This window comes from Chiloscyllium plagiosum, unplaced genomic scaffold (assembly GCF_037043375.1).
Source record: "Chiloscyllium plagiosum isolate Xiang-an unplaced genomic scaffold, Cpla_swu_hap1 HiC_scaffold_7, whole genome shotgun sequence".
Taxonomy (NCBI): domain Eukaryota; kingdom Metazoa; phylum Chordata; class Chondrichthyes; order Orectolobiformes; family Hemiscylliidae; genus Chiloscyllium; species Chiloscyllium plagiosum.
Window position 1 is genome coordinate 59,540,426 of NW_028270145.1, and position 26,329 is coordinate 59,566,754.

The 26,329-nt window shown below is 40.2% G+C and overlaps 1 protein-coding gene across 4 annotated transcripts in view; it reads left to right on the forward strand.

The window, feature by feature from the left end:
- arl6ip6 (ARF like GTPase 6 interacting protein 6) overlaps positions 1-26,329 on the forward strand; it is a 140,403-nt gene that overhangs the window by 10,528 nt on the left and 103,546 nt on the right. Inside the window, exon 4 of one of the 4 annotated variants that reach the window (XM_043693767.2) lies at positions 19,891-20,088. The exons of the other annotated variants lie outside the window; for them this stretch is intronic. Within the exon in view, the coding sequence (XP_043549702.1) occupies positions 19,891-19,984 (94 nt within the window). The 3' untranslated portion in view covers positions 19,985-20,088. Of the gene's footprint in view, positions 1-19,890; positions 20,089-26,329 lie in introns of those variants that run through there. 4 annotated transcript variants of the gene reach the window in all.

Here is a 26,329-nt window from a genome sequence, read left to right on the forward strand (position 1 = left end):
CTATTCCAAACCCTTCCTGTTCAAGACTATACAAATGATTACCTTTTAAGTAAAAGAATAATTCATTAACGAATGTCAATACTTGCGTTTTGTGAATAAATACTGGTCTATAGTGTAAGGTGCATCAAATTTTAAGTTTGTGTTCAAATTTTAATAATTTGCCTGGAGAGTATAATCAAGTCTAAAAAGGTGACAGAGACCCTTTGAATACATTAACTTCTCTGTTACCCTAACTATATTTTCTTAGATGGAAATCTTGCCAACAAACCTGATGTCAGTTTTACTTTGTCTGGATTTCCTGTTTCTCCTCTCTCTAGTTTGGAACTCAGTATGATAACATTGTTCATATTTCCATTTAAGCAATTCTGAGCAGTAGTCTGTGATCATTGTATAATTGCCAGACTTTGTTTTAATGGGCAAATAGAATATTGGGATGTTTAGGGGCCACAATCACAATAATTTGAAATTTGTGTACTGTAAAATGAGCCATATCTGCTGGTTTGGGGAAATCATGTCTCCATGCTATAATGTGAGAATTGCCTAAGATGCATGTCGAGGGTACAGTCATGCTAAGTCTCAAAAGAAGCAATTTTTAAAAATGTTTGTAATTTGTTTGTAAATAGTTTGGGTTTATACTTTATCCAGGCACTGAAGCTCCAGTTAGTTGACAGGTTCCAGACACCACTACAGTGAAAATGAACTGTTAAATAGTATTAGTAATTCCTATTCTAGTTCTCCATTTTTCCTCATTTAAGAGTTGTTATCAGTTTATTTGGCGTGCAGGAAAAAAAGTCAGGGTTCAAGAAATTATAGCATCAGCCTATCAAAACTCAAACTTGTTTATTGATGCCATTCCAAATGTGTGGACTAAAATTGTAAGGCTCTTAGTGCACTCTACATGTTAATATATTTGGTGAAAAATGTAGCAGGTGCATTCAACAAAATCACCTTTTTTGATTAGCTCAACAGCGCACAGGAAATTATGAACGGCTTTTTAAGCATACCACGAAAGAGCTAATTCGGCTCAGTTTCTGAGCTACAGGGTATGGTTTTTGTGGTGCAGTGGTAATATTCTGTAGTTCAAGGCCTCCTAGAATTGGAAGTACAAACAGACCCCAGTTTGTAAGTCTTAGAGTTCGGGTTCAGGAAGCTGTGTGGAACCTCAAAGCAGGAAGAGACAAAATGTTGCAGAGTTTATTGGGAAGGGTTGTTGGGTGGGGATGAGGCACAAAAAGCTTTATCAAAGAGGGATGTTTTAAGCACCTAAAAAGACGAATGAGAGTTAGAGAATGGAAAACGTGATTGGGGGGAGGGAGATATTCCAGAGTTTTGGACCTAGGATTAACACCAATGTCAGAGTAGTTATAGGAGAAAGTGAGGTCTGCAGATGCTGGAGATCAGAGATGGAAATGTGTTGCTGGAAAAGCGCAGCAGGTCAGGCAACATCTAGGGAACAGGAGAATCGACGTTTCGGGCATTAGCCCTTCTTCAGGAATGAGGAAAGTTGGTCCAGCAGGCTAAGATAAAAGATAGGGAGGAGGGACTTGGGGGAGGGGCGTCGGAAATGTGATAGGTGGAAAGAGGTCAAGGTGAGGGTGATAGGTCAGACTGGGGTGGGGGCGGAGAGGTCGGGAAGAAGATTGCAGGTTAGGAAGGCGGTGCTGAATTTGATGGATTTGACTGAGACAGGCTGGGGGGAGGGGAAATGAGGAAATTGGTGAAATCCGAGTTCATCCCTTGTGGTTGGAGGGTTCCTAGCCGGAAGATGAGGCGTTCTTCCTCCAACCGTCGTTTCGCTGTGGTCTGACGATGGAGGAGTCCAAAGACCATAATATCCTTGGTGGAGTGGGAGGGGGAATTGAAATGTTGAGCTACAGGGTGGTTGGGTTGGTTGGTCCGGGTGCCCACACCTCCCCCCTCACCTCCCTCCAAGGCCCCAAAGGAAACTTCCATATCCGCCACAGATTCACCTGTACCTCCACACATATCATCTATTGCATCCTTTGCACCCGATGTGGCCTCCTCTATATTGGGGAGACAGGCCGCCTACTTGCGGAGCGTTTCAGAGAACACCTCTGGGACACCTGGACCAACCAACCCAACCACCCTGTAGCTCAACATTTCAATTCCCCCTCCCACTCCACCAAGGATATGCAGGTCTTTGGACTCCTCCATCGTCAGACCACAGCGAAACGACGGTTGGAGGAAGAACGCCTCATCTTCCGGCTAGGAACCCTTCAACCACAAGGGATGAATTCGGATTTCACCAGTTTCCTCATTTCCCCTCCCCCCAGCCTGTCTCAGTCAAATCCATCAAATTCAGCACCGCCTTCCTAACCTGCAATCTTCTTCCCGACCTCTCCGCCCCCACCCCAGTATCACCCTCACCTTGACCTCTTTCCACCTATCACATTTCCAACGTCCCTCCTCCCTATCTTTTATCTTAGCCTGCTGGACCAACTTTCCTCATTCCTGAAGAAGGGCTAATGCCCGAAACGTCGATTCTCCTGTTCCCTAGATGCTGCCTGACCTGCTGCGCTTTTCCAGCAACACATTTCCATCTCAGAGTAGTTATAATTGACAGTGCACAAGCCAGAATTGAGGTGAGAGAGGGGAAGGGTTCACCAATTATTTATCACTAAAGAGCCACTTCCCACCAGCCTTAATTTTGTGAGCCATTGTTTTACAGTTTTCCTAAGAGGCACCTTGGATGTTTCATTATTTTAATTCAAATGCAGTTCAAATACAAGTTGCTTTGTAGCTTTGATTTGTCTTCCTAGTTGGTGGATGAAATAAATATTCAGCATCAGGTTTGTTAAAAATTCATTTCTTAATAAAATTAATATGCAGTTCAATATACAACATAGTGCATTGACTGTGTAACTGACAATGAAAAATAAATTATTGCATAACAAGGGCAATTTGGCAAATTGGTCCAAAATTTGCTTAGTGGCAGGAAGCTGTGGGTGATGATCATAGGCTTCCACACAAAAAACACCCTATGTCCAGTAATAGACCATAGAGTTCATAGTTAGGTCACCTGCTGTTTTGTAATGTACATCAATGATTTAGATGTGAATGTAGGGACTATGATCAATAAGTTTGTAAATAATGGCAATATTGGTGGTATAATAAATAACAAGGAGGAGAAACTATAGCACAATAGTTGGCAGGCTGGTCAGGTAGGCTGAAGGGCGGTGAATAGAATTTAATCCTGAAATGGAATTAGTAAATAAATGCAAGATGGGTCTGGAAGAAGTATAAGTGGTAAGAGAAGGATCCCCAACACTTCCCAGTCTGGTGTAAAATATAATGAACAGTGCACATGATCTGTAACAGTCCAGAAGGTTGGTACATTTTTGCTGCCAATAAACAGCTACTTTCATTAGTTTTGTTCATATGTTTCGTACAGGTTGTATGCTCCTTAAATCAGCTGACATTGTTATGTTAACTTGACATGTGATTTGCAATAATTTCAAGACCAGCAGGGGGCAGTTTTTCCCTTCAGTACCTCGGTAACTTCATAGTGTTCAACTTTGTATCAGTACCAGGTTAATATCTAGTCAGTTGCTTGTTACAAGTACCCGGACAGATTGCATTTGAGTTCAAATATTTCAGGAACCTTTCATATTGATGGCTATTAAACATTTCTAATTGATTAATATGAATGAAATATTCCTCTGATAAAAGCTTATTTTTAATTTATCCAATTTTAGAACAGCCTACATTTGTGCGTATACTTCATTGCTAAGTTCTTTAAATTTAGCATTGTCACTCTCAACAGTAGCACTTTGCTATTTGGATGGAAACACCTAGGGTTCATTTCATTGTGGTCTCAGTTTAACTTCACATCATAAGAATTTAACGCATGGGCACAAATCAGATGAAGAAGTCAATTTTTGAAAGAAAGTGGTTTACAAAATTGTGCTTGTAATTAACAGAAATGTTCGCGATATTATGTGTTAAGGGGCAGCACGATGGTTCAGTGGTTAGCACTGCTGCCTCACAGCACCAGGGTCCCCAGGTTCATTCCATCCTCGGGCGACTGTCTGTGTGGAGTTTGCACATTATGCCTGTGTCTTCGTGGGTTTCTTCTGGGTGCTCCGGTTTCCTCCCACAGTCCAAAGATGTGCAAGCCAGGTGAATTGGCCATGCGAAATTGCCCATAGTTTTAAGTGCATTAGTCAAAGGGAAAAGGGGTTCGAGTGGGTTACTCTTCAGAGAGTTGGTGTAGACTTGTTGGGCCGAAGGGCCTGTTCCTACACTGTAAGGAATCTAATCTAATTGGGAATTGACCATTGACTCCTTAGATCTTCAAACCAGTAATTTAAATCAGCATTCATTCTGTTGAGTGTAGTAGGATGTCAACTAAAAGAGGTTCCACATTTGAGGTGGCCACTTTAGATTCACAGCTTAATAAACCATCCTTAATGAACCATGAAAGTTCACAAACAATCTTGACTCATTGTTCTTTCTCTTCCCCTACATTCCTTTCTATTCTCTGCATTACGTCAATACTAAACTGGCTTGTCTGTTCATATTAGAACAAAACTATTATACTTGTAAAAAATATTAAACAGTGCCAAATTTCAAGACTTTGCCCATTTAAGATTTATCATACTGTTTGCCCACTATTTGAAACATTTCCTAAATATTTTCTTCTCAAGTCTGTTTACATCGTATCTTTCTGGATGTAGGTTTGCTCACTGAGCTGGAAGGTTCATTTTCAGATGTTTCGTCACAGACTAGATAAAATTTTCAGTGAGCCTCCGGATGAAGCACTGCTGATGATTCCTGCTTTCTCTTTATATGTTTGGGTTCATTGGGTTGGTGATGTCATTTTGTGGGGTGATGTCATTTCATATGGTGACATCATTTACTGTGATAAATAGGGTCCAGGTCAATGTGTTTGTTGATAGACAATAGGTGCAGGAGTAGGCCATTCTGCCCTTCAAGCCAGCACCACCACTCTTATGACCATGGCTTATCATCCTCAATCAGTATCGTGTTCCTGCCTTATCCCCATAACCCTTGATTCCACGATCCTTGAGAGCTCTATCCAACTCTTTCTTGAAAATATCCAGAGACTTGGCTTCCACAGCCTTCTGGGACAGAGCATTCCATACACCCACCACTCTCTGGGTGAAGAAGTTTCTCCTCAACTCTGTTCTAAGTGGCCTACTCCTTATTTTTAAACTATGTCCTCTGGTTCGGGACTCACCCATTAGCGGAAACATGCTTCCTGCCTCCAGAGTGTCCAATCCTTTAATAATCTTATACGTTTCAATTGGATCCCCTCTCAGCCTTCTAAACTCAAGGGTATACAAGCCCAATCTTTCAGTCATTCCGGGAATTGACCTTGTGAATCTACGCTGCACTACCTCAATAGCCAAAATGTCTTTCCTCAAATTTGGAGACCAAAACTGTGCACAATATTCCAGGTGCAGTCTCGCCAGGGCCCTGTACAGCTGCAGAAGGACCTCTTTGCTTCTATACTCAATTCCTTTTGTTATGAAGGCCAGCATGCTATTAGCTTTCTTCACTGCCTGCTGTACCTGCATGCTTGCTTTCATTGAGTGATGTACAAGAACACCTAGATCTCATTGTACTGTCCCTTTACCTAACTTGACTCCATTTAGGTAGTAATCTGCCTTCCTGTTCTTGCCACCAAAGTGCATAACCATACATTTATCCACATTAAACTGCATCTGCCATGCATCCGTCCACTCACCTAGCCTGTCCAGGTCACCCTGTATTCTCCTAACATCCTCCTCACGTTTTACCCTGCCACCCAGCTTTGTCATCAGCAAATTTGCTCATATTACTTTTAATACTTTCATCTATATTATTAATGTACATTGTAAAAAGCTGCGGTCCCAGCACTGATCCCTGCAGCACACCACTGGTCACCGCCTGCTATTCTGAAAGGGAGTCGTTTATCACTACTCTTTTTTGTTTCCTGTCAGCCAACCAATTTTCAATCCATGTCAGTATTTTACCCCTAATACCATGTGCCCTAATATTGCTCACTAACCTCCTATGTGGGACTTTATCAAAGGCTTTTTGAAAGTCCAGGTATACTACATCCACTGGATTTCCCATGTCCATCTTCAGGGTTACATCCTCAAAAAATTCCAGAAGATTAGTCAAGTATGATTTCCCCTTCATAAATCCATGCTGACTCTGACCTATCCTGTTACTGCTATCCAGATGTGTCGTAATTTCGTCCTTTATAATTGACTCCAGCATCTTTCCCACCACTGAGGTCAGACTAACTGGTCTATAATTCCATGCTTTCTCTCTCCCTCCTTTCTTAAAAAGTGGGACAACATTAGCCACCCTCCAATCCGCAAGAACTGATACTGAATCTATAGAACATTGGAAAATGATCACCAATGCATCCATGATTTCTAGAGCCACCTTCTTCAGTACCCTGGGATGTAGACCATCAGGTCTCGGGGACTTATCAGCCTTCAGACCTAACAGCCTCTCCAACAACATTTCCTGCCTAACATAAATTCCCTTCAGTTCAGGTCCTTCAGCCACTATCACATCTGGGAGATTGCTCGTGTCTTTCCCAGTGAAGACAGATCTAAAGTACCAATTTAACTCTTCCCGTAATAAATTCACCCGTTTCTGTCTTCAAGGGCCTGATTTTAGTCTTAACCATTTTTTTTCTTTTCACATACCTAAAAAAGCCTTTACTATCCTCCTTTATATTGGCCAGGTAACCTTCGTACCTTATTTTTTCTTTGCATATTTCCTTTTTAGTTATCCTCTTGTTCTTTAAAAGCTTCCCAGTCCTCCGATTTCCCACTCATCTTTGCTATGTTATACTTTTTCCCTTTTGTCAATATATGGTCCTTAACTTCACTCGTCAACCATGACCATCCCTGCCTCCCCTTAGGATCTTTCTTCCTTTTTGGAATGAACTGATCCTGCATCTTCTGCATTATACCCAGAAATACCTGCCATTGTTGTTCCACTGCCATCCCATTGAACTTTGGCCAGCTCCTCCCTCACAGCTCCATAGTTCCCCTTATTCAACTGAAATATTGTCACTTGCAATTCTACCCTCTCCCTTTCAAACTGCAGATTAAAGCTTATTGTATTTTGATCACTACTTCCTAAAGGCTCCTTTACTTTGAGGTTCCTGGTCAAATCCGGTTCATTGCACAACACCAGATCCAGAATTGCTTTCTCCCTGGTAGGTTCCAGCACAAGCTGTTCTAAGAATCCATCTCGGAGGCACTCCACAAACTCCCTTTCTTGGGTCCAGTACCATTCTGATTCTCCCTATCTACCTGCATGTTGAAATACCCCATAACAACTGTAGTAATATTTTTGTGACAGGCAAATTTCAGCTCCTTATTCAACTTGCACACTACATCAGGCTACTGTTTGGGGGTCTGTAGATAACTCCCATTAGGGTCTTTCTACCCTTAGAATTTCTCAGCTCTATCCATACTGACTCTACATGCCCTGATTCTAGGTCCCCTTACGCAAGGGACTGAATATCATTCCTTACCAACAGGGCCACCCCACCCACTCTGCCAGTCAGTCTGTCCTTACGATAGCACGATAGAGTTCCGGTTGGAATGCCATGCTTCTACGAATTCTCGTGCATGTCTCTGTTTGGCTTGTCGTAGGATGGATATGTTGTCCCAGTTTAAATGGTATCCTTCCTTATCTGTATGCAAGGATACTCGTGAGAGAGGGTAATGTCTTTTTGTGGCTAGTTGATGTTCATGTATCCTGGTGGCTAGTTTTCTGCCTGTTTGTCCAGTGTAGTATTTGTTAGTCTTTGCACGGTATTTTGTAAATGACATTAATTTTGTTTATCTGTATAGGGTCTTTCAAGTTCCTTAGCATTTGTTTTAATGGGTTAGTGGGTTTGTGGGCTACCATGATGCTAAGGGGTCTGAGTAGTCTGGCAGTCATTTCCGAGATATCTTTGATGTAGGGGAGAGTGGCTAGGATTTCTGGGTGTGTTTTGTCTGCTTGTTTGGGTTTGTTGCTCAGAAACCGGTGGACTGTGTTCATTGGGACCCGTTCTTTATGAATACACTGTATAGGTGATTTTCCTCTGCTCTGCGTAGTTCCTCTGTGCTGCAGTGTCTGGTGACTCGTTGAAATAATGTTCCAATGCAGCTTTGTTTGTGGATGTTGGGATGATTGCTTCTGTAGTTCAATATTTGGTCCATTTGTGTTGTTTTCGTCTGTGTTATAGACGCTAGTTTGAAGTTCCCCATTAGCTGTTCGCTCTACTGTGACACCGTGGCTCAGTGGTTAGCACTGCTGCCTCACAACACCAGGGTCCCAGGTTCATTTCCAGCTTTTGGCAACTGTTTGTGTGGAGTTTGCTCATTCTCTCCTTGTCTGCGTGGGCAGGCTTTGGGGAGTTGAAAGGGAGTTACTCACCACAGTATTCCTAGCTTCTGACCTGCTCTTATAGTCACTATTTATGTGGCGAGACTGGTTACGTTTCTTTTTAATTTGTTTGTGGGTTGAGGGCATTGCCCCACATGTGTTTTTCTGACATTCAGCAATGGTTTTATGGTCATCATTAGACTCTTAATACCAGATTTCTTTTTTAAATTGAAGTCAAAGTCCCCGGTGGGACTTGAACCTCTGTCCCTAGAACATTCACGGGGTCTCCGAATTAAGAGTTCAGCGATAATACAATTAGGCCATCACCTTCCCCTTATTCTGGTCAATGGTAACCCCCAGGTTGTTGATAGGGGATTGTGATGGTAACAACATTGACTGACTATTATAGGGTGATGGTTAGACTGACTCTTACTTGTGATGGGTATAGTCTGGTATTTATATGGTGTGAATGTTAATTGCCACTTGTCAGCCCAAGCCTGAATATTGTCCAGGTCTTGTTGCATTTAGAAATTGATTGCTTCAGTATCTGAGGAATCACAAATGGTGCTGAACATTGTGCAATCATCAAACATCCCCACTCTGACCTTAAGACAGTGGGAAGGTTATTGAAGCAGCTGAAGATGGTTAGGTTTAGGACGCTAACGTGAGCACCTCCTGCAGAGATGTACTGGAGCTAAGGTGACTGACCTCCAATAACCATAGCCATCTTCCTACATGCTAGGTATGATTCCACCCAATGGAGTATTTGTCCCCGAAACCCATTGATTCCAGATTTGCTAGGGCTACTTGATGCTGCACTTGGTCGAATGCCCCTTTGATGTCAAGAATTGTCCTTCTCACCTCTTTAATTCAGCTCTTTTGTCCATGCTTGAACAAAGGCTGCAACATGGTCAGGAGCTGAGTGGCCCTGGCGGAATCCAAATTATTATGGAGCAGGTATTGCTTCATAGCACAGTTGATGATACCTTCCATCACTTCGCTGATGATTGAGAGTAAACTGGGGCAGTAATTGGCTAGGCTAGAATTGCCCTGCTTCTTATGTACTGGACAGACCTGAGAAATTTTCAAAATTGCCAATATTGTAACTGTACTGCAATATCTTGGTTAGGGGAGCTGCAAGTTCTGGAGCACAAGTCTTCAGTACAATTGCTTGAATGTTGTCAGAGCCCATAGTCTTTGAGTGATTCAAATTGGCTGAAGACTAGTATCTGTAATACTAGGGATTGGAGGAGACTGAGAGGGATCATTCACTCGCCATTTGGCTGACGTTTGCTGCGAATGCTTCAGCCTGATTTTTTTTATTTCAAAAATATACTTTATTCATATATATTTAATCTATACAATTGGACATGTCATCATTCTGTAAACATTCCATTTCTTTGCGTATCAAAACAGGGTAATCATTCCTATTCACAGGTTGGTGCGATTACATTGAGCTGAGGCGCCAGCGGAGCCCAAATGACTGCATGGGCCCCCTGTTCGTCTTAGGCAGGCAGATGTTAGACAGTGGTCTTTCCCCACCGCGCCTTGGCGGCAGCTGCCCCAAGCTTCAGCGCGTCCCTCAACACGTAGTCCTGGACCTTGGAATGTGCCAGTATGCAACACTCAGTCGGGGTCAACTCCTTCAGCTGGAAGATCTACAGGTTTCGGACCACCCAGAGAGCATCCTTCACCGAGTTGATGATCCTCCAGGCACAGTTAATGTTCGTCTCGGTGTGCGTCCCGGAGAACAGGCCGTAGAGCACGGAGTCCCGCGTGCTCAAGTGTTTTAGCATTGTCTGCTTTGTACAAGATTTCAATTATGCAAAGTTTTCTATTTTATTTGGTCTCTGCAGAGGAAAAATACTCCTGGAGCAAATCCAGTTTATCAGGCTTCAATGAAAATAGAAGCTTTGATTGATGACATTGCTTGCCAATGCATTGGAATGATTTATTAAGTTCATACATTACATCTACATGCTGTTTAATTTGCATTTGTGAATTTTTACTGCACAAATTATAACAATTTTTTTTTAATTCATTCATGAGATATGGACATCATTGGATAGACCAGCATTTATTGCCCATCTCTAATTGCCCAGAGGACAGTTAAGAGTCTACTGCATTACTGTGGGTCTGGAGTAAAATGTAGGCCAAACCAGCTGAGAATGGCAGCTTCCTTCCCTGAAGGACATTAGTGAAACAGATGGGTTTTTCTGACAATCTGCAAGGTCATCATTAGACGGTTTATTGACACAAAAGTCCATCATCTGTCAGGGTGGCATTAGAACCTAGGTCCCCAGAACACTCCCTGGCTCTCTGAAATAACAGTCTAGCGATATTATCATGAGACATTACCTCCCCTGTCTTGATGTCATGAAGGGAAGCCTTGAGCTCCAGTTTAAGTTCAGGAATTTACCATTCAACAATGCTGTGGAGAGTAAGTAGATTATTTGAGAGTGTAGCCATAATTTGTGACACCAAGCAAATTAGTTAATCTGTAGTTATTTTCAGTTATTTTGTTTTTGTGTTTACTGCTGGGTATGCCTTTTTATAACTTTTGTTCTCACTTTGCTTCCTTCCCCCTGCCGCCACTTCCAAACCACCTGTGATGACCTGTCTGCAGGATATGTTGTTCTACTTTCCTGCACCCTATATTTTGGGGTCTGAGGCTTCTTATTCCCCTTTCAGCTTCGAGAGCTGTAACCAGCATCTTTAATTGGATAGCGAGCATGAGAGGCTGCCATCTCTCTCCATTAATTGTGAAAATTGGGGCTTATGATTATTTTGTATTTAGGGCCTGTTTGGAATCCAAAACAGTATTAACATCTGTATCGTGCCTTCAGAGCTGAAGTGCTGCCTACTCTGTTCTTGTAACTTTTTTAGTTTCCTCTATACAGTTTGAAAACTTCAAACATAACAGTAGCATAACACAGATTATCCTTGTAGAATGTATTTTATCATTTTGCAGTTTAGTCATGGTGAAGACATTTCTTTCTAAGCAAAGAACAATTGATTCTACACCTCCAAGTATTTGGACATTATCATTTGTGGGGTAATTGTATTGAAGGTCAGCAAAGTAGCTGTGGGGAATTCTTTGTGTGGCTACATCTAATTTTTTTTCAGAATTTGCCAACAAAGAAAGAAATCAAAATTAAAATACTTCCCTGAAGTGGATGAAATTCTGCTAATTGGCAAATCTTGCCTCAGTAAATATTCTATTTTTTTTCTACTGTTATTTTATCTTTGTGCTTCATTAATACTAAACTATGGGCCAGCTTGACTGTCCATATGGTATGACGACTGAAGTTAGATTGATTTGATTGTGGCAAATGTAGCTGTCCAGCTGCTTGAATTTGGCAGTGTTCAAGGCTGTAATATTGAAAATATCCAAAGGTTGTCTTATCATTCACTTAAATCTCGCTCTCGCTCTTTCTCACATGCGCGCGCGCTCTCTCACAGAAGCGAAAAGTCGGAAGGTCTGATTTTACAGACCCTTGTCAATTAGTCCACCGTGTAGCAGGAAGCATCAAGTGCACTGTTGAGATGAGACAGTTACACACCTGCTTAAGCTTTCACCAATTCTGTAACTGCAGCTTGATTCTATGTGGGGAAAAAAGTAAATTGCTTGTGAGTAGTATTTAGTTATGAATACAACAACCAAAGCAAAATGCTGGAATTCTGAATTATAAATAGGAAATGCTGTCAATATTCTGATCAGGCAGCATTTACATAGGGAAAGAGTTGACATTGCAGCTCTGTGAGTTACGGGGCGTCCCCAATTTATGAACATCTGATTAAGAACACACACATTTATGAATGCAGTCCCTTACAGGCATGTAATTTTAAACATCTGACATTGGAACATTTCTTGCACTTATGAATGGCTACTTTATATGGTCCTGCATTTTGTTCTGACCTGTGTACAAAACGACTTGCAAACTAACTCTGCAGTTGAACCTGTTCACAACCCAGGGACTGCTGGTATTTCCTTCTAGACTTTAACATATGATGTAGTTATGGTTCTGATTTATTTTAAAGAAACCAGTAAAATGCTTGTTCGTCAGGTAATTCCAATTTGTTAGAATATCCTTTAGCATAACCTTTTTTTTGAGGATATGTTGTGATGTAGGGCCAAACATCCTACCTTTCAGAGCAGCAGTGTGTACTATCTACAAGATGCACTGCAGAAATTCACATTCCAAACCCACGATCACTTTTATCTAGAAGGACAAGGGAAGCAGCTATATGAGAATACCACCATATTCTACCACCACCTTTCTAAGCCACTCGCCATTCTGACTTGGAAATATATTGCTGTTATTTCACTGTTGCTGTGTCCAAATCCTGGAATTCCCTCCCTAAGAGTTAACCCATAGCAGGTGGACAACAACGGTTCAAGCAGGCAGCTCACCACCACTTCTCGAAGGCAAGTTGGGACAGGCGGTACATGCTGGCCAGCTAGCAAAACCCACAAATGAATAAAAAAGACTTCCTAACAGGGAATACTGTTAACCAAATGAAATTGTTCTATGATGAGGACAAAAGGCGTTGCAGTGAAAATAGCATATAACCAAAACATTTTTGTTTCAGTTGCAGTTGAATTTTTGATTTAGTGCATTAGATTGCCTGTTATTGCCTTTAACACTGTTGAGCTGAGTTTGTTTCGATTGGAAGGAATTGAAAATAAAATATTGTAATAAAACTGTATCAAACCTCAACACTACAATTAGAGTATTGTGAAATGTTCTGGTAATTATATTATGAAAGGATATTCAGGCACAGGAGAGAGTGTAATAAGATTTCCAAGTTTGTTCCTGAAATTGCCTGGGTATATACATCAGGAAAGAGTTTAACAGCCTTTGTCTCTTTTCTCTCAAGCAGAAGATTGAGGAGTAACTGATTGGAAGTCTTTAGAATTAACTTTCATAGAATGGATACTGAGAATATTTCCCCTTATGGGATGGAGAGGAATTATAATTAGAAGATCATCAATATTAAACTGTTACACACAAATCAAATTATGAATTCAAAGTAAACTGCTTTATCCAAAGAGTTTTGAGAATGTGCAATTTGTTACCACAAGGAGTGATTCAATTGGATAGGCTTATAAGAATTAGGTGTGGGAGTAAGGCATTTGGCTATTTGATAAGATCATGTCTGACCTGATTATAGCTGTTGCTACGTTTCCCTGCCCGTTTCCTGTAATCCATAACTGCCTTGATCAGAAAACTATTCAACAAGACTTTCAATATATTCAGTGACCTAGTCTCCATTGTTCTCTTCTGCAGAGAATTCCAAAGATTAATGACCATCAGAGAAGGAATTTCTCATCTTGTCTTGTGTAATAATCATACATGGCACCTTATTGTGTGCCTCTTGCAAATCCAAATATACCACATGTACTGGTTTCCCCACTATTCAGCCTGCTTGCCACATCAAAGACCTCTAATAACTTGTCAAACACAATTCTCTTTTACAAAAACCATGTTAGCTCTGCTTGATTGTGTTATGATTTTGTAAAAGGCCTGCTGATACCTTTTTAATAACTGATTCTAGCATCTTCCCACTGACTGATGTTAGATTAATTTGCTTACAGTTTCCTGCTTTTTGTTTCCCGCTCTTAAGTACTCGTGTTACAATTTCAGTTCTCCAATCCACTGTGACCTTTCCAGATGTAGGAAATTTAGAAAGATTACTACCATCCACAATCTCTACAGCCACTTCCTTTCAGATGCTAGATTGCAGGCTTTAAGGGGAAGCTTGATAAGCACATGAAGGCGATGGGAATAGACTTTTCTGGTGGCATGCTTAAATGAGAAAGCTGGGAGGAGACCAGTGGAATGTGAAGACTGTCACGGCCCATTTAGGCCAAATACTGTGTATTTCTGTGCTGTTGACCTATATAATCCAATGTATTTTCCATTGCCCGTGAATAGAATTCAGTTTAATATTTAATAAATATGGAAATAAATCTCATAGTCGCTTTTAAGAAGTGTGGAATTTTTATCTAAAGACTATCTCCAAATTGTTTTTGAGACACCTGATCATTATGGTTCATGAGATTGTTTCCTGAAGTATACAGTGTGCTCTGCATTTTTGGTTTCATCTTGAAATCTTTCTCGGCTGTGATGTTTTCACTTCTGCAAAGGTGGTTGTGAATCTCACATTGGCAAGAATGGGCTTTTGACTATCTTGAGGGAAAATTTCAAATTGATGTAGCAAGAAAATTACATTCTCCACCAAAAAGCACTCATTAAATCTTAATATATATAGCTATACTTGCAGTAACGTGTTTATGACACTTGAATAATTGCATAGAGAACACACAGGTTAACATTTCAAGTCCAGTATGATGACTGTTGAGAACTCTGAAGAAGAGGATTACTGGATTTGAACCATTAACTCTGTTTTTCCCTCCATAGATGCCAGACCACTGAGTGTCTGCAGCATTATCTTTGTTATAGATTTCCAGTATTTGTAGATTGTTGCCTTTATTTCAGAGATCATGTGTATTTATATATAATTTTGTTTTTGCAGTTAAACTTTCCCTGCAGAAAATGGTGTAAATGCTATGAAGCACTTTAAAGTTGATACCATATTACTTTGGTAACAGCTATAAAGGTTTGCATGGATACAGCATGTGGGCTAGCTGAGCTGTGAGAAGGGCTGTCTGCACTTCTTGCAGTAAGAGTTCAGAAAGATTGTTTGGAGTTGAAGCTAAAACATTTTAGAATGTTCAGTGAATTTGGAAAGGCTGTCAAACCCATTTGCTCCATCAGATTAGAAAAAAGAATTGTAAGTAAGTGAGGCTTAACATCACGGTGGTTCAGTGGCTAGCACTGCTGCCTCTCAGCACCAGGGATCCAGGTTCGATTCTAGCCTTGGATGACTGTCTGTGTGGAGTTTGCACATTCTCCCCGTAGCTGCATGGGTTTCCTCTGCGTGCTCCAGTTTCCTCCCATATCCAAAGGTGTGCAGGTCAGGTGAATTGGCCATTCTAAATAGTGTTAGGTGCATTAGTCAGAGGGAAATGGGTGTGGGTGGGTTACTCTTCGGAGGATTGGTGTGGTGTAGACTAAACCAATCTAATCAGAGTCAGGTTAAGGCTGGGTTAGAGATGGCTATATCATCATGAATTTAAGCGGGCTTAAGGTTCTGTGGGTTTCGGTTGATCTGGGTGTGTTTTTTGGGAGAGGAATTAATTGCAGTTTGGAGCAAGAAAATGCTGAAGAAAAACAAGTGAGTACAGGTAACACGCCTTGTCACAAGCCTGATGGTTAGAGCTTGGAAGTCTCAAGAAATACTGGTTATATGTTGTGGGAAAGGATTAAGGTTGGGGGAAAAATGCCTCAGAGCTATTGAGTTTAGAGGGTGGAGTGAATAAAACCCACAAGCAGTATTTTCTTGATCTTGTTGTTTAAAGCTGAAATCGTATCAAGACTTAGACACTTTGGGTCAGTCTCTGGAATCATAGAGTTCTCCATTTTAGGAGGCGATTGCACTCCCAAAAAGTGAACAGTCATTGAGGCAATCTGGTGTTTGAGAGATTTTGAGGGTCTTCCAAGGCTACAACTTAGAAAGTGAAGAATAGAAATTCCTTTGCAAGTACGATAGTTTAATGAAATTTGATGAATTCACAGAATGTGAGGTGATCCTGTCGCAATCCTTTGCATTCTAATGTCCATTTTAAAAAGAAAAGTCAGTTCCTGAAGATTCCAACCTGAATTCAGTTCATGTTTTAGAAGTTTAAATACAGGATGCTTTTTACTGGATATGACATAAGTCGTTATGGAGCGAAGAATGTTGTTGAAAATATATTCTGTGCAGTGTGCATGGTTCAGCCATTAGATACTGTAGTAACTTGTGATATGAAATCAAGCAGTGTTGTACATAATGCTTGCATGCCACTTTTGTTAGATGCTGTGTGATCTACTAGCATCCAGGGAGGAGCTGAAAGTATAATCCATTTGTTGTGCTTGGTAACAGCAGAGGAAACTGTATACCTGTCACTATCAATGTGTGGAGGTGCAGGTGTTGGATTGGGGTGGACAAAGTTAAAAATCACAGGTTATAGTCCTAAAGTTTTATTTGAAAATACTAGCTTTCAGAGTGCTTCTGCTTCATCAGATAGCTCTGGAGCAGGATCATAAAACACAAAATTTATGGCAAAAGATCATAGTTTCATGCATCTGATATGATATATTGAACAAATTTGGATTGCTGTTAAGTCTCTCATCTTTTAGAATGGGTTGCAGGTTTCAGTTCATTAATATGTAAATCCCAGAACTTCTTTCCAGTTACATATCTGAGATAACAAAGTTTTTTATTTAAAAAAAAAAGTGACATCTCAGCTCAGACAATGCATTAAAGATATGAGGTTAGTGTGTCAATATCCAAATGTTGAGTCAGTCTGGTTCTATTTCCAAAATAGCAATTTATTAAACGTTGCGTGGATTGATTACCTGCAGATTTTGTGCTTTTTGAATGAAATAGAATGTATCTGCAGTTACAATTCTGCAAATGCAAATTCACCCTATTCACTTGTGTGCGTGCATGTGAAGGAGATGGGGAGAGAGAGAGTGTGTGTGTGTGTGTGTGTGTGTGTCTAGTGTAGTGGGGTCACATGTAGTGTGACATGATCCCAAGGTTCCTGGTGAGGCCATCCTCATGGATATCGAGCTTGGCTATCAGCTTTTTCTCAGCCACTCTGCATTATTATATATCCTGAAGTCAGCCTTGGAGGATGGTCACCCAAAGATCCGAGGCCAAATGTCCCTGACTGCTGAAGTGTCCCTGGCTGGGAGGGAACATCCCTGTCTGGCAATTGTTGCGCGGTGTTCATTCATCTGTTGTCGTAGCATCTGCTTTGTTTCGCCAATGTACCATGCCTTGGAAACTTTGCCTGCAGCATTTGAGATAGACAACGCTGGCTAAGTCACATGAGTACCTGCCGTGTACATGGTGGGTGGTGTCCCCACGTTAATGATAGTATCCATGTCAACACTCTGACATGTCTTGCAGTGCTTGCCCTAACAGGGTTGTACAGTGTTGTGATCGATGTTGTCCTGAAGGCTGGGCAGTTTGCTGCAAACAATGGTCTGCTTAAAGTTTGGCAGTTGTTTAAAGGCAAGAAGTGGAGGCGTGGTGAAGGTCTTGGCGAGGTGCTCATCCTCATCAATAATGTGTTGCAGGCTGCGAAGAACATGGTGTAGTTTCTTTGCAGCTGGGAAGTTACAGGTACACAATCCTTTATCCAAAATCTCAAAATCCGAAGTTTTCTCATGAAGATTTTTTTTCTCCATAACAAGGTTGTTTGGCATGCAAACAGTTAATCTAACTCCACATTCACTTGACCCATTTCGCAGCGTGACCCAGCATGAGCAGGCGTCAATTCTTTCTCAGGGCTAGTAGTACTCACAGGTGCGTCTGCTGTTCGGTAAGATTTTTAAAAATTTCACCGTTAAACTGTTACTTATTCCGAATTTGAGAAAAATCTGAATCCCAAAAACCAGCTGGCCCCGTGCGTTTCAGATATTAGGATTGTGTACCTGTACTGGACAACAAAGGGTACCCTATCAGTTACATCCAATGCCTATCTCCTGAGGAGGTTATTATGGTTTCTCACTGTGGCACGTTGGAACTGGCGATTGATGAGTTGAGTATCGTACCCTGTGGTTATAAGGGCGTCCTTTCACACTTTCAGGTGTGTGTCATGATCTTCCTTATCTGAATGCATCCTGTCTCTATGTAGGGCTTGCCCATAGGGGACAGCTGTTTTAATATGTTTAGGGTGGAAGCTAGAGAAGTGTGGTGTCGTGAGGTTATCCATGTGTTTGCAGTAAAGTGAGGTATTGCCAGTCCTTGGTAGAAATGTATGTGTCCAAGAATGAGATAGATACTAAAGAGTAGTCCATGGTAAGTCTGATGGTTGATTGAAACTTGTTGATATCACTGTGTAGTTTTTTTCAGTGACTCCTTGCCATGGGTCTAGGGTAAGAAAATGTCATCAGTATATCTGATGTGTAGTCCTGGTTGGAGGTCCTGTGCAGCAAAGAAGTCTTATTCGAACTTGTACATGAAAATTGGCATATTGGGGTGTAACTTTGGTCCCCATGGCTGTTCCGTGTGTTTGGGTGAAGAACTGGTTGTCAAAGGTGAAAACATGATTGAGGATGAGGCAGATGAGTTGTAAATGGTGCTCTGAGATTGGCAATTGTTGGTATTGAATACAGAGGCTGTTGCAGCAATGCTGTCATCGTGGGGTACGCTGGTGTAGAGTGCCGAAATGTCCTTTGTGACGAGGAATGTTCCCGATTTGACTGGTCTGTGGGTGCTGAGTTTCTGTAAGAAATGTGGGTACCAACAACTGACTAAAGTAGCAACTTCTTTGAGGTGGAGAGTTCTTTGTTGCAACTGCAAGCAGTGAATCCAGTGCTTGCATCAGCATTGCTGATGGACAAATCATTGATGTTTTGTGGTACTGATCATTATAAGGAGAAAGAGGTCCCAGTGAGTGGGTGCAGCAAGCTTCTGTAGATAGAAGAAGCAAACCCCACCAGGACCAGGCTATCAATTGGCAAGTTTGCTAAAGAAGTGGCTGACACCTGCATCATGGGCGGTACGGTGGCTCAGTGGTTAGCACTATTGCCTCACAGCACCAGGGTCCCAGGTTTGAATCCAGCCTCAGGTGACTGCAAATTCCACACAGACGTTCTCCCCGTGTCTGCGTGGGACCCCTCTGGGTGGTCTGGTTTCCTCCCACAATCTAAAGGTGTGCAGGTTAGGTGAATTGGCTATGCTAAATTGCCCGTAGTGTTAGGTGCATTAGTCAGGGGTAAATATAGGGGAATGGGTCTGGGTGGGTTGCTCTTCGGAGGATCGGTGTGGACTTGTTGGGCCGAAGGGCCTGTTTCCACATGAGAAAATCTAATCTAATCATATGCCCTAATGGAACTTCTGCATCAAGTAAAGTTGTGGGTGAATGTACTATCAGCAATATGAAAATCCTGCTGTAGTATTGTGCAACTTGTAAAATGCTCCAATTTCAATCAGGTACATTGCTTTGATTTTTGCTTTCATGCTTTATAACCTTCTATTTTCTGAGAACTTTAATGTTTTTGTGTGAACTTCCTCATCAAATATTTTGATGTTTGCAAAAATGACTTCCACAAAAGTATTGAAATTTTGAAGAAAACCCAGATACACTGTTTTGGAATAAATTTTTAAAAAAATTTTCAGTCCACAGAAGTGTTTGCACTGGACTCGGGCACTGCTAAAGTAAATGAATTATAAGATTTCTTTGAAGTAGGTATCTGACATTTCAGATTTTGAAACCAATCAAAATCACTTCATACAAACTAGGAGCTAAGTTTTTTTTTGAGATGCAAAAAATAATGCTATGTTCTAAGGGTTCAATGTTAGATTCAGTACATATGTTTGATACCATGATTTGAATAGTGATTTTAGGCCTCAAAGGTATCTAGTGCTTAAATATAATTTTCAATTTTCTGTTTTCAGGAAATTAACAGGTCATTCATTCCACATGGGCTACAACATGGCGATCCTGAATGGCATTACCACAGCTTTGGCTGTAATTTGGTGGTTCACCTAAAATCAGCTTTGCCAATAGCATTGACTACTGCTGACCCCGCTCCAGACAAGCAAGCTTTCTTCGAAATAATGACATTTCTGAGAGGACCATTAGAAATGAAATTTTTTTTAAAAAAATACTTCAAAGATAAACTTATAATTGACACCATTCTATTGCCATTAACTTAAGCTTTAATGCTGTTGGTTTTTTTCTCATTGTCTTTTCAAGTTGTTCGTTAAAATCTTTCATTTGAGAATTTAACCTTCTTTTAGGTCAGTATAGAAATTGTCAGATTGTTTAAGTGAGAACACTTCATCTTATGGTTCCAAAATATGACTTTAATCTTTGCCTATAAAAGGAACCGATCAATTGTAATGATATGCTTTGGTTTTGAAAACATCAATGGATTGCATTGTTGCAAGCTACAGGATTATGACCTCGTGGGTATCCAAAACATTTGCAGCTTCAGACAGTACATTTTGTTGTTGACTTCAAATCTATGCAAATATTGCAACCTGACCTGCAGATGTATTTTTGAATAATTTTCTTTTATATCTAGCAGTATGGATAGGAGTATGATGACTTCTGGGCACTAAACGCAAAGTAATTGACACAACTAATTAGTTGAGTCAGATCTTCTCTTTTGCTTCTTGTATCTATCATAGTGTTACATGCTAACATGACTGGTGAAACTAACCATCTTTCATTGCAGATCCCTCTCAAATTTGAGATAAAACTTTCCGGAAATTGTTGACATAAACATGGACATTTTATCCGCACTCTTAAAACACCTCCATATTTTCACTATAATTTATTGCTTTGTGTTACTGTCAAAACTTTCACACCAATAGTTTGCTTTGAGTTGTCAGTCATCCGAAAATCATTTGGTAATATGTGAAACTTGCGGCTGACAATGTTGATTGTATCAAAATCTATTTGGATTTGTACAGTCATTCAAGTAATGTTGCTAATTCAGTGAGTTTATTTTCATATAGGGATTATTTGTTCTACAGAAACCCCAGTTACAGAGTGTCTATTTTGTCTGATAGTTTCCTAATAATACCAGTGTATTCTGTTCAATGAGATGAACCAATGTTTATGATGTAAATACTAGTTTCCGTTCAAAGTAACTTTATATCGTGTGGAGTTCTATTTGTTAGCATTCATTATCATGAGGATTAAGGGAGAGGACAGATTTTTTTTTTTCCGTGAACTAAAGTAGAGCCACTGAACTTAAATATATTATTTGAATAGATTCCTCTCAGGTTAAATTTTGTTTATAGGAAAAATGAAATTGTAATATCAATTGCGACCTGAAATACACTTTGACTTTATAGGTACTTATTACTTCAGTATGAATGCTATTAAGTTGATTTGATAAATTCATCTCCATTACAACAAAACATTTCATAGTGGCATGTTCACCTTTTGAGATGTTTGTGAATTATATGATAACCTCACACTCTTCAGTCAAATCACTGATTCTAAGAACTACTGTAAGTACAAATACTTGTATTTGTGAATTCAGTATGGTTAAAGAATTATAACCAGGTTTACATTTATAGTTAATTTTATATTTTGCATTTGTTTGAAAAGCAAACTTACCCATAAATCCTATTAACTTTTCACTGTGCTTAATGGTATTTTTGCAAAAAGCTACAAATAACACTTCGGTGAAATATTAAAGTAATAGACACTTGAAATCTGCACTTGTTTTCACTCATTACTGTTTGGAGAATAAAATAGATTCAGGTCTCAACTGGCATTTCGGGGGTTTTAAATTTGTTTCCATTCACCTAAACTGATGTTTTTAATACTTTTTTTAAAAAGAAGAATTGAAAGTTAATTTCAAACCACCTTCATGATTTGCAATTTCTGTGGAGTTCACTTTTCCAATATTAAATTTTCCTGTGCCGCCTCATGCAACATACTTTAAGCACTTATAAAGTGGTAGCAATCTGAACACCGATTTACCAGAATGAGGTCAAAGTTCTGCAAAAGTATAAAAATTTACATTATTTTCTTATTATATTGATTGAAGCTAATTTATAATGTACAGAATGACTATGTTCTATGTTTCAACTACTATTGAAGGCAATTTACTGTTAAACTCTTTGCTTATAATTCATGTTGCAGCTGATATTCTGTTGTGGGGTGAAAGGCTATGGCAAAGAATTATCCATGTGCGTTCCTGTTTAATTCCTTTGGGAAAACTTCATCCTTGGTGCTGATGCTGTCAAATAGCAATGCAGTGCTTTCCTGTACGGAATGAACAATGGAAAGATATTCATGTTGTCATACATTCTTGGAACTTTTTCAGCAGACTCAATTTTGGAAACCATCTGAAGGAAATTGCTATATTTTTCGATCCATTGTGACAACATTTGATTATTTAATAGAAATTATTTCCAATATTTAAATATATTTTCACTGAATTGACAAAGTTCAATAATACAAATGTTTTCATTATTAATCCATTATTAAAGTTCAGTAATAGTTACTTTTATAAACCTGTATTAGAACTGTGATGTAGGTGAGCTGATATTCAAATTGTCCTAACCACAGTGATCAACCGGTGTCATATTGCTCTTCCTGATTAATGAAGATATTTAATTTCACAGACATCACAACAAAGTGATTTTTTAAAAATCCCACTTTTCATTTGATTGTCAGTTTGTGCCTAATCCTGGGAAATTTTATGGTCTGATTTTCTTAACTGAAGCAAGGTTGAGGCTACACATGGTTTCTGCAAAACCAACAGAGCAAGTGAAACATTATCTTCCTAGTAGTCTGATCAGGCTCAAATACCTTTAAGATTGGTGAGTAATTGTACTGTTGTATCTTTAAATGAAATAATACAATATTATGCATCATGGTTGGAATTTGATTTTTTAACAAATAAAATTATATTTCAATATTCATAGCATTGATTTTTGAGGCATGCTCTGATTATAATTTAAATTATGGAGGAACAGATTCAATATTGAAAATTTCGTTGCTAATATCACAGTACACTTCATTAGTAGTTTCCATTTAGCCTACAGTGTACAGTTCAAAATTAAAGAAGTATTTTTGGTATTAAACAATCTTAGAGTGGCAATTTGGCCCACCATACTGTTCTGGCTCTCTGTGTGAATCTCATCCCTTGAATTTTCCTCCTTGAAAATCGTTCTTTATATTATTACTCCAATTTCGTTTTGAAAGCCACAATTTTATCTGCTTCCACTACATTCCCCCAGATTGCATTTTAGATTTTAACCACTTGATCCATAAAGTTGATTTTTCTCTATTTTCTCTGATTCTTTTTCTAATCAGTTTAAATCAGTGTCTTCTGGTGTTAAATTCCTGCCAATAGAAATGATTTCTTTCTGCCTTTACAATTGCAAACATCCCTAGCTGCTTTAAAAGGAAGGGTCCTAGATTCTCCGATCTATCCATAGAACTGAAGTGTCTCATCCCTGGAACCATTCTATGGAATTTTGCACCTTTTCTAATATTTCTGTATCCTTCTTCAGATGTGGGACTCAAAATATCCTTATTCATAAAGTTTAGGATCTTGTATGTTTTATTAGTTGCTGTCAATGTGCCCAGCCACCTTCAATGATCTGTGACCATCCTCCGGACTTCGGGACAAGCAACAACGCAGAGTGGCTGAGCAGAAGCTGATAGCAAAGCTCGGTGCCCATGGGAATGGGCAACCCAACCGGGGCCTTGGGTTCATGTCGCACGGTACGCTGTAATACACACACACACACACACACACACGCACGCACGCACGCACACACACATACCTCCATACTCCGACACCCATACAGACTCTTTCTCCGATGCAAGCGCGCTCTCATATATACACATGAACACTCCTGCACTCAAACCGATACATGCACTCTCACAGACACACAGTCCATCACACACACACTTAAAGAAGCCTATGTGCACACTCACTCACTCTTCTGCTCGTACACACGGAAACATAAGTTTATGGGGTAATATTTGCAGAATTATTTTATTTTTCTCAAAAGCTGCATGAATCTATGTAAAACTAAGCAGAGGGCTTGTCAGTCTGACTCAACATTGGGACAGACTCCACATCTATTGTTAGAAAAACTGAGCTATCTCGAGAATGTAATTTAAAAGAAGTTCTGGGATTTACATATCAAAGAACAGAAGCCAGCATATCCCATTCTAAAAGATGAAAGATTTGTCGAAAATTGTTTAATGTATCACATCTCCATGACGCTGGCCTCCTTTGGCTATAAATTCTGTGATCATGATCTTATCTTCCACAACCACCTGATAAAGTAACAATGCTCTGAAGGTTACTGCGTCCATATAAACCTGTTGGACTTTCACCTGGTACTGTATGATTTTTAATTTTGTCCACCCCAGTCCAACACCAGCACCTCCAAGTCATATTGACTAGATTACTTACATCAGCTCTGCTATTAACAAAGAAGTTACTGGGTTGAAAAGATTTATGCTCAACAAAGCCATGACCCCCCTAATTGCTCAGGCTGAGAGGGTGGAGTGGATAGGTGGTTTTCCTCGGAGTCCTTCTCCCACTGCAACTCCCAGGTCATTTCCTCTGCCCTGAAGCTCTTCAACCATGTCACTGTCCCCATGACTTGTCCGGACTACCTGCCTATCTCCTTTTCCTCCCTGACCTATCACCTTCATCCCCTCCCTTACTCAACTATTGTACTCTATGCTATTTTCTTCCCACCCCCACCCTCCTCTAGCTTATCTCTTCAGACTCTCTGCCTTTATTCCTGATGAAGGGCTTTTGCCCGAAACGTCGATTTCGCTGCCCCTTGGATGCTGCCCGAACTGCTGTGCTCTTCCAGCACCACTAATCCAGAATCTGATTTCCAGCATCTGCAGGCATTGTTTTTACCTCCATGAGGAAACTCCTCCCTATTCCTACCTAAGTCCTTAGTACTTGATACTAATAATGACCACTGAGTGTTCGCACCTTCCCCCTTCAAAGTGCTCTGTAGCCAATGGCATTCTTAACCCTCTCAAAAATCATGCAACACTGGGTTCTCGTCCAACAGGTTTATTTGAAACTGCCTCCAAATAAACCTGTTGGATTCTAACCTGGTGTCATGTAATTTTTGACTTTGTTCACCCAGTCAAATACTGGCACCTCCACGTCCTCCTTAGCCCTGGCACAAGAGAGGACATATCCTGCTCTTGATTCATATCTCTTATCTGTAGAAAAGCCTCCGATTCTAACAACTGAAAAACTCCAATTACACTTGATTTCAATTGATTAATTTTCTGTCCTGGAAAGCTGAGTCATCCATGGTGACATTTGTTAATTTCTCTGACTGTGCTCCCCAGAGGAGCGATAAGACTAGTATTCTTCAGACCTGTATACAGTTTGTAAGTGAAATGCAATTTAGCTGGTGGCCACTCATTTCCTCTTTTGCCTCCCTTAAACTGCTAGGTAGCCACACCTGGAAATCTATTATCCATATAACTCTCAACCTTGCAAATCCATCAGATTAACAGCAGCTTATCAAACCCTGAACTCGCAGCAGATACATTCTCCACATGTTTGTCCAGGGTATGAGAAATAGAGTTCTTGCATGAAACAGGGTGTGCATTCCACTGGAGAACAGGAAGTACTTAGCCTACCAAGTTCCTTATGAATTTTATGTTTCAATCATGTCACCTCTCATTTTTTCAAAACTCTGAAATATAGTCCTAATCTATTCAATCTCTCTTTAGGACAATTCCTAATTAGGGGTGAACCTTTGACTCTCTTCAGGACAAGTATGTCCTTCCTTAAGGAGGCCAAAATTATAGGTAAAAGCAAGGACTGCAGATGCTGGAAACCAGAGTCTAGATTAGAATGGTGCTGGAAAAGCACAGCAGGTCAGGCAGTATCCAAGGAGCAGGACAATCGATGTTTCGGCCAAAAGCCCTTTATCAGGAATAGAGGCAGGGTCCCTCTATTCTTGATGAAGGGCTTTTGCCCGAAACATCGATTTTTTTTTTTTAAATTTTTCCTGCTCCTCGGATGCTGCCTGACCTGCTGTGCTTTTCCAGCACCACTCTAATGTAGACCAAAATTTATATCCTACACCAGGGTGGCTTCATTGTCTTGTAGGGGTAGAAGATGCCTGTATTCTATACTTCAATCCATTTGTAACAAGGGCTCACATACCTTCTAGTTTGTGTATTTACATGTTAACTGTTCTTCATGGACATCCAATTTCCTCTAAATGCAAGCATTTTCCAGTCTTCTATCAAACAACTTTCGAAAATGGATAACTTCACACTTTGCGTACTTCATACCATCTAAAGAACAATGAACAATACAGCCCAGGAATAGGCCCTCCAGGCCTGTGCTGCCATATT